At 44.6% G+C, this 8,574-nt stretch overlaps 1 protein-coding gene across 1 annotated transcript in view; it reads right to left on the bottom strand.

Moving 5' to 3' along the window:
• The window catches only part of CES5A (carboxylesterase 5A), a gene marked incomplete at its 3' end in the record, with an annotated part of 14,185 nt that overhangs the window by 3,272 nt on the left and 2,339 nt on the right, over positions 1–8,574 (bottom strand). The window contains 5 exon segments of the mRNA XM_008564367.1: positions 2,889–2,986; positions 2,989–3,028; positions 4,360–4,464; positions 6,394–6,498; positions 6,588–6,618. Of these exon segments, the coding sequence (XP_008562589.1) occupies positions 2,889–2,986; positions 2,989–3,028; positions 4,360–4,464; positions 6,394–6,498; positions 6,588–6,618 (379 nt within the window).

Below are 8,574 nucleotides of genomic sequence, written 5' to 3'. Positions count from 1 at the left end.
AGCGTCTGATCATCAAAAGGCAAACCAGTCTCTCCAAGGGCCTGGGCTACCACCTTTCAGCCCCAGGTGGCCACATGTAGAGGCAGCCTTAGTGGGTGGGTCAGACAGTGAATTTCTCCTTGTCATATTTGGTCAAAGGCAGACATTCCCTGTCATACCTATGGCCTCATTGGACCCCAGCGGCTGCCCTATGGAAAGCCCCTATTATGGGCTGAATCATGTCCCTGCAAAATTCACATATTGAAGCTCTAACTCTGAGAACCTCAAAATGTGACTGTATTTGGAGATAAAGCCTTTAAAGAGGTGATTATGTTAAAATGAGGCCATCACGGTGGGCTCTAATCCAATCTGACTGACGTCCGTATAAGAATAGAAACTCTAGACGCACAGAAACACCAGGAATTCGTGCACAGAGAGGACAGACCATATGAGGAAACAGTGAGAAAATGGCCATCTGCAAGCCAAGGAGAACGGCCTCAGAAGAAACCAACCCTGCCAACTCCTTGATCTTGGACTTCCTACCTCCAGGACTGTGAGAAAATAAATTTCCATTGTTTAAGCCACTGAGGCTGTGGTATTTTGTTATGGCAGCCCTTAAGTGCCTAACGCAGACCACAACTTGGTTTCGACACCAAGATCAAAGAATAGCCAGAAAAATCTCAAAACTGGTGGCTTCTTATTCTCGTTGTAAAGACCTTTGCAGTCAGGGCCTCTGCGAAACCCATAGCAGGGAGTCAGGCAGTGAAGCCATGAGCCTGGTGGCTGAGAACAGAAGCTCTGCAGCCGGGTAGGATGGACGTGAATCTGCACCCTGTCACTCTCCAGGATGAAGATCGCAACAGCAGCCACCTGTCACGGCTGTCATGCGAACCGAGTGAGCTGATATGTGTAAAGCACTTACAATGGAGCGTGGTACACAGGAAGAGCTACATGCAATTATCTGTTAAATGAACATTTCCTGGCAATATTTTACCTTCAAAACTGAGGGGATGGAAAGACTATTCACTTGTCAAATGAATTTCCTTGGTACATTTTCTGCTAACATACTTGGGGGTAATGAAGCACTAGAGTAGGTGTTTAAACATACCTGCTCCTGGAATCTGAGGAGACCCTCAGAGTCATTCAAGTCCTCTACAGCATATTTTAACTACTACAAACCCTCTGTGTATGTTGATTAGCTGGGATTTGTTTCTGGAGGGTTTCCCGTGGTCTCCAACAGCCAGTAATGGGTTTAACTGCAAGTTTACATGGAATATCAGCACTGATACAGGCTTTTGAACTGCGCAAATCTGGGCACCAATTCCCATTCTGTCACTTGAAACATTCCATGTCTAGCATTTATCGAGCACTTACTATATGCCAGTCTACTTGATATGTACCTGTGAAGTGGACACTAAGATTAGTCCTAATTCACAGATGAGGGAACAGAGGTGCAGAGATTCTAGGCAATTCACCGAATGTCACCCAGCAGGTAAGCAGAGAATCTAGCATTTAAAGGCAGAGCCTAAATGCACGAAAATTACACACCACTGTCTCCTTACTAGCTGGGAGTCTTAGAAAAGCCACTTTAGCCTCTCTGAGCCTCTGTTTCTTTAGCCGTAAAATAGGGATAATAATGTCTGTTTGCAGGTTTTTGCACAGATGGCATGCGGTTGGCACATGGAAGGCACTTGGGAAATGGTCACAGTGGTTATGGTGGTGATTGTCATCAGCAGCACCTGTCTTCTTCCTAGCACAGACCCAGAAGTCATTGACAGGCCTCACATAAGCCGCAATCTGTGACTCGGTTGCCTCATTTTCAACATGAGGACGAAAATCCCCACCTGTAGTTATCCCCCCAAATTGCTCTGGAGGTCAAATTAATAATAGCAGAACGTGCTTTGGCAGCCCAATGAACTCAGGATTGTGGCTCTCGATGGCCAGCAGCCACCCTTGCAATTTGACAAACATCTTTATGAGGGTATTCAGTTTCTGGAAAAATTGAATGAAAGGATGAGTCTTTCCATGAACTTTTTGAGGGACCCTCGTATTTCTTCACCCCATTTCCCCCAGTTGAAATGAGGAGGTTGGTCTATATAAACGAGATTTGATGTTATTATGAATTTGAATCCTCCAGTCTTCTGAAGACAGATGAAAAGTTTCTTTACAAATAGGAGGGTCTTAAACCACAGAGAGAGAAATCATGGCTCCTTCTCAGCTTCCAGGCCTCACTCAGCTCAATGATCCTTCCTCCTTTCCTGAGCACCCGCTGTCGTCCCTACAGAAGCCTTCTCTCCCCACTTGTGTCCCTCCTAGCGCTTATGCTCTCCGAAATCATCATTTCAACCTTGCGTTGAAGCTCACAGAAAGCTGGGACTCTGTCACCTGTTCACTACCAAATTCTGGTTTTATATAAGCGAAGAGTAAATGCTCAGTACATTCTTCTGGAATGAACATAATGATTTAAAACTTTTGCAGCTTGTACAACATTAGAGAGCATCAACTCATAAGTCAAAATGCTAGAACTGAGGTTGGACATGAAAAGCTTGAAGGACTGAAGTTTTTTAAACCTATGTGAATTTCAGCTCTGAAGTAGTAACTGTGTTTAATTGAAATGATCATTTGTAACGTTTTTAAATAAGACCAAGTGGATCCAATTCTCTCTTTCCTTTTCATGTAGCTGCTTCTTGACAGTAAACCTGTGTGAGGAGCAAGGCAGACACTTGCCGCGACTCCCCCTGGCCCTCAGTTGCCATCTTGCAAAGAGAGGGACGATTACCACTGTGCGCTTGGTCACTGGGCTCCAGCCCTCAGAGCACGTGGTGACACCTGTGGAACTGCCCAGCTGTTGGAGCAAACACGTGCATTACTGTTCAGGGAGCAACAGGGAAGGCTGCTGGAATTCTTACCATGGGCAGCAGGAAGCCACACTCGTGGTTATTGACTCCGATGATAGAAGGAATTGCTTTAAATGCTTTCTGAGTCAATAGTTCGAGAGGATCATCAGGAAGAAAAGACCATCAACCACTCGAGTGAAAGACTTTGCTTTGTATAAAAAGGAAGAGAAAGAAAAATCAGCAGCCGTTTCTGTTCACAGAATCTGCTATCCCCAAATCCTCACCAAACTCAGCCAACCCAGTCTAGCAGTGGTCAAAATACATTAAAAAAGGAAAAATAAGCCACTACTGGCCCAGCCCAATGCACCGGTTCCTGGCCAGCTCTGCCACTTACTTGGGCAACGAGGCTAAATTCTCTCTGTGCCTTAGTTTCTCATCTGCTAAATGGGAATAATAATAGTATCTACCGAGGAAAAACAGTGGCCTAGCACAGTGGCTCTCAAAGTGTGTTTCCTGGACCAGCAGCATCAGCATCATCTGGGAACTTATTAGAAATGCACATTCTCAGACCCCACTCCAGGCCTACTGAATACAAAACTCTGGGGGTGCAGCCCAGCAAACCTCTTTTAGCAAATCTTCCAGGTGATTCTAATGCATGTTCAAGTTTGAGAACCACTAGCCAAATGCAATGGGAAAATAGGGAAGGCAAGACATGACCAGTACGTGGGTGCTGGTGGGAAACCCTCCTGAGATGTCTTTCTTCCTCAGAGCACTGTGCTATGGACAGGGCTGGATATTTCCTGGGTCTCAGAAAGCCACAGCTGGCTCTACGCATGGTGTTTTCAGGTTTCTGTTCTGAGAGTTGGGTAGAAGGTGGAACGGAAAAGAGCCTAACACACGTCAGGTCAAGGACTATTGTCCATTTCATGGACCCTAGCACAGCTCACAGCGGGTATTCAGTACCGGCCAAATAACTAGCAAATGTTGAAATCTGACAGACAATTGGCCTTGCTCTTTCAAAGACTACCATAGGCTCTCAGGACTGAAGGGGACATAAAAGATCATCCAGTCCGGTTAACCATCCGGTGATTGAAAGTTGTCAGCAGTCAGCTAGAACTTGCTTGAATGTCTGCAGACGTGGGCATCACACTAACTTCTAAAGGAGCCCAGACCTTTTTAGGAAAACTGAGGTTTTAGAACGTGCTCTGTTACGCCAAGTCAAAATGGCTTTCTAATAGAACTTCCAGCTCTTGATCTTGACCTTAGCATCTGGGAACAGGTGGCCCAAGTGTGGTCCCGTTTCCCAGTGAGATGCCTTCGATGACTTAGAGACAACCCATGTATTTTGCTCGACCTTTTCCTTAGTCAGGACAGCACCCCTGCTCCATCAAGTTCTTTAAATTACCTATAAAAGTTCTAGACCCCACATTGTTTTTACAGGTATTACCATGAATTTCCAGTCCCCCTCTTCTCCAAGTCCCAAATCAAAATAAATAACAGAGGAGTAGGATTTCTTCCCCCAAACCCTCCCTTCCCTCTTCACCTGGCTGAGGCGCAGCAGCTCCTTGGACTACTTTGCCCTCAGGCACTTCAGCAGGGCCTTGGAGTCTGATGCATCGCAGCCACAAGCATCCGCAACCATCTGCAACTGTTTCCAGAGAAGAGCCAGGTCAGCATGGTACCAGAAGCATCCAGGAAAGTGAGAGTTGGCAAGTAGACATGCAATCCTGCCTGCTGCCCCTCCCCAGCCCCATGCGCCTCCAACGGAATGTGCACAAGGAGGACAGGCTGGCACTGCACTGTCCTTACTCTCCTGCTGCCCCTCCTTGTCATCTTTAGCAAGCAGCAGAGCTGGGAATGGGGCCTTGTCAGTCTGTGGCCATGGAGTAGAATCAAGACTCCTGGTCACAGAGAGACCAGTCCCATGTGCTTGGCTGCACTGGCAGTTGGCCTCATGGTGCCCAGAACCCAACCTTGGGGTGTTAAATGGAGCCAGCAGTCCCAAGAGTGAAGAGCAGCTTTGCAAGGTCCTTAACTGCCAACTGAAGCGTGACTCTGGGTTAGATTCCAAGCTCTGCTCGAGCCCCAGCCCCACCCACAGCCTGGAACGGCCTGAACATCTTTTTTTCTGTCTCTACACCAATCCCACTCATTCTTTAAGGCCCAAGTCCTACTCTCCAAGACGTCCTTTCAGACCATTTCAGCCCCAATAAACCCCTTCTTCCCCAAATCTGTCACCCCAATGACCCCACCTTCCCTACCTAGCCCATTGCTAAGCACCTTCTTGCCCTGTCGTCAAACATTCCATATTTGTAGAACTTGTCCCTTGAAGGTGGTTGTTCTTAATCTTCTAGGAGTCATGGATGCCCTGAAAATCCAATGAGAGCTACAGTCCCTTTCCCTGGGAAAATGCACAGTGTATGGAGACTGCAAACAATTGCAGGACATTCAACCACCTCCAAACCTATGCATGGATTCCAGGTGAAAAAATCCTCTCTTCCAGTTTAGGATATGCTTTCTCCAGAGATAAATTTACAGGTCCTAACAGAACTAGGAAAACAGTGGGCCCTCAATACATGTGTGGCCAATAAATAAATATATGCACAAACTGAAAGTAGCTTTATATTCGAGAGTAATTAAAAAAATTCATGGAAAGATTCATATTATCTTTTAATTCCATTTTTCCACAAACTTTTTGAAGTATCCTCATGTAATGTTACCAAAACCAATATTCTTTTTGAATTGAGGATCGTTGTTCAATTGTATAGCTCAATGTTCCTGTTCTTGGTGTACACTGTTATTTTCTACAAGGTGTTTAAGGAAATGCACCACTAAAATGACTAATACCCAGGAGATGGCTCCACAGCCCAGTGCTTAATCAACATGCATTGAATGAATCAGCTCATTCGTTAATTTGTTCACTCAGCAAACATTTACGATCGTCTAATATATACCAGGTATTATGCTAAGGTCATGAAGGACAGAGAAACCCTGGTCTCCAAATCCTCATTATCTAGTAAAGACAAAATGACAGATCACAAATATGTGGAATACATGTCCCACTTCCCCCTCATAATCCCATGCCAGACAACCTTAATCAGTTACAGTGGAATTTCCCACTAAGCTGGAAACAGTTTCAGAGTCTTTCTTAGCATAGTGCTCCACATAGCCAGGCCCTGTGGAATAGAGTAAGAAAGGGGATGAGCTGTATGCAGTACATGGGACCGAGTTATATGTCACAAGCAAAGAAAAATGGATAATATGCAAGAACTATCTCTCTGTCTCTCTGTCTCTCTGTCTCTCTGTCTCTCTCTCTCTCTCTCTCTCTCACACACACACACACACACACACACACACACACACTCTCAAGCACACCAGTGATGTTGCATGGTGTAAAGGGACCCACTTCCAGTTGAACCAGACCTTCCATGGAGAAACAAAGTTCACCTTGGGCCAGCTTGAGGTTCCTTGGGCACGGTCACTAAGTAAAGCCAACCATATGGTGAGAAGGTGACAGTCTATCGATTCCTGACCACATTGTTTCCTGACTTTGGAGAGGTACTAACCATATACCTACATCCTTACTTCTCTCGTCATCGGGCGCCTTCAGGTAAGGGATGATGGCCACCCCACTCTCCATGATGGCTCTGTGGAATAAGCCAGTGGGCATGGGGGACAGGACCTGGAGAGGGAACACAGGGGACCCAGGAAAGTTTACCCAGGGGACTCTCCACCCATCACACACACTATCCATCCCTTCCGTAAAGAAACCTTCCCAGGAAGCCTCCTTAAGAGCTCTAGCCTAAGAGAGAGAGAGGAAAAAAACCCTGATTTGGGGGTTCAAGGACTAGCTTGAAGGTTTGGGCAAGTTATTTAACCTCCCTGAGACCCAAGTTGCTCATGACTCATTAACTTGGAAGCCAAACGCTCTGGAATGTGAATTCTAGCTCTTTCACTTCCTCGCTGGGTAACCTCAAGCAAGTTGCTTAATATTTCTATGCATCAGTTTACTCTCCTGTAAAACTGGAGTAAAAATTAAGCCCATATCACAGAATTGTTATGAAGAGGAGAGAAAGTAATGAACACAGAAGTCTTTGCATGGTTCCTCATCAAATTTTACTCATGAAATGGTGGCTGTTATCATATATGTAAAGTTGGGTTAATATAATTCGCCATAGAAGGTAATTTTGAAGATACAAAAAAACCTTGTCTATTGCCAAGTACTACACAGCAGAAGTTCTCTTCACCCGCTATCCTGTAACTGATGTCTGTAATTAACATGNAAAAAAATAATAATAATAAAATAAATAAATAAATAAATATATGCACAAACTGAAAGTAGCTTTATGTACGACAGTACTTCAAAAAGGTCATGGAAAGATTCATATTATCTTTTAATTCTATTTTTCCACAAACTTTTTGAAGTATCCTCATGTAATGTTACCAAAACCAATATTCCTTCTGAATTGAAGATCGTTGTACAATTTTATAGCTCGATGTTCCAGTTCTTGGTGTACACTGTTATTTTCTACAAGGTGTTTAAGGAAATGCACCACTAAAATGACTAATACCCAGGAGATGGCTCCACAGCCCAGTGCTTAATCAACATGCATTGAGTGAATCAGCTCATTCGTTAATTCATTCCCTCAGCAAACATTTGTGGTTGTCTAATATATACCAGGTATTATGCTAAGGTCATGAAGGACAGAGAGACCCTGGTCTCCAGATCCCCATTATCTAGTAAAGACAAAATGACAGATCACAAATATCTGGAATATATGTCCCACTTCCCCCTCATAATCCCATGCCAGACAACCTTAATCAGTTACAGTGGAATTTCCCACTAAGCTGGAAACAGTTTCAGAATCTTTCTTAGCATAGTGCTCCACATAGCCAGGCCCTGTGGAATAGAGTAGGGAAGGAGATGAGCTGTATACAGTACAGGGGACCGAGTGATATGTCACAAGCAAAGAAAAATGGATAATATGCAAGAACTATCTCTCTGTCTCTCTGTCTCTCTGTCTCTCTGTCTCTCTGTCTCTCTGTCTCTCTGTCTCTCTGTCTCTCTGTCTCTCTGTCTCTCTGTCTCTCTGTCTCTCTGTCTCTCTGTCTCTCTCTCTTTCTCTCTCTCTCTCTCTCACACACACACACACACACACACACACACACACACACACACACACCCTCTCAAGCACACCAGTGATGTTGCATGGTGTAAAGGGACACATTTCCAGTTGAACCAGACCTTCCATGGAGAAACAAAGTTCACCTTGGGCCAGCTTGAGGTTCNTCCCTGAGCCCCAAGTCGCTCATGACTCATTAACTTGGAAGCCAAACGCTCTGGAACGTGAGTTCTAGGTCTTTCACTTCCTCGCTGGGTAACCTCAGGCAAGTTGCTTAATATTTCCATGCATCAGTTTACTCTCCTGTAAAACTGGAGTAAAAATTAAGCCCATATCATAGAATTGTTATGAAGAGGAGAGAAAGTAATGAACACAGAAGTCTTTGCATTGTTCTTGGTCAAATTCCACTCATGAAATGGTGGCTGTTACCACATATGTAAAGTTGGGTTGATATAATTCGCCTTAGAAGGTAATTTTGAAGATAAAAAAATACCTTGTCTATTGACAAGTACTACACAGCAGAAGTTCTCTTCACCCGCTATCCTGTAACTGATGTCTGTAATTAACATGCTAACTGACACTGAAGAAACACTTACCACTCAGAGCCAGCGGGACATTTTCTAGCACCTCCATAC

Source organism: Galeopterus variegatus, unplaced genomic scaffold (genome assembly GCF_000696425.1).
Source record: "Galeopterus variegatus unplaced genomic scaffold, G_variegatus-3.0.2 Scaffold18421, whole genome shotgun sequence".
NCBI lineage: Eukaryota > Metazoa > Chordata > Mammalia > Dermoptera > Cynocephalidae > Galeopterus > Galeopterus variegatus.
The sequence above is the reverse complement of the archived record's forward strand: the minus strand, read 5'-3'. Positions and strand labels throughout refer to the sequence as shown.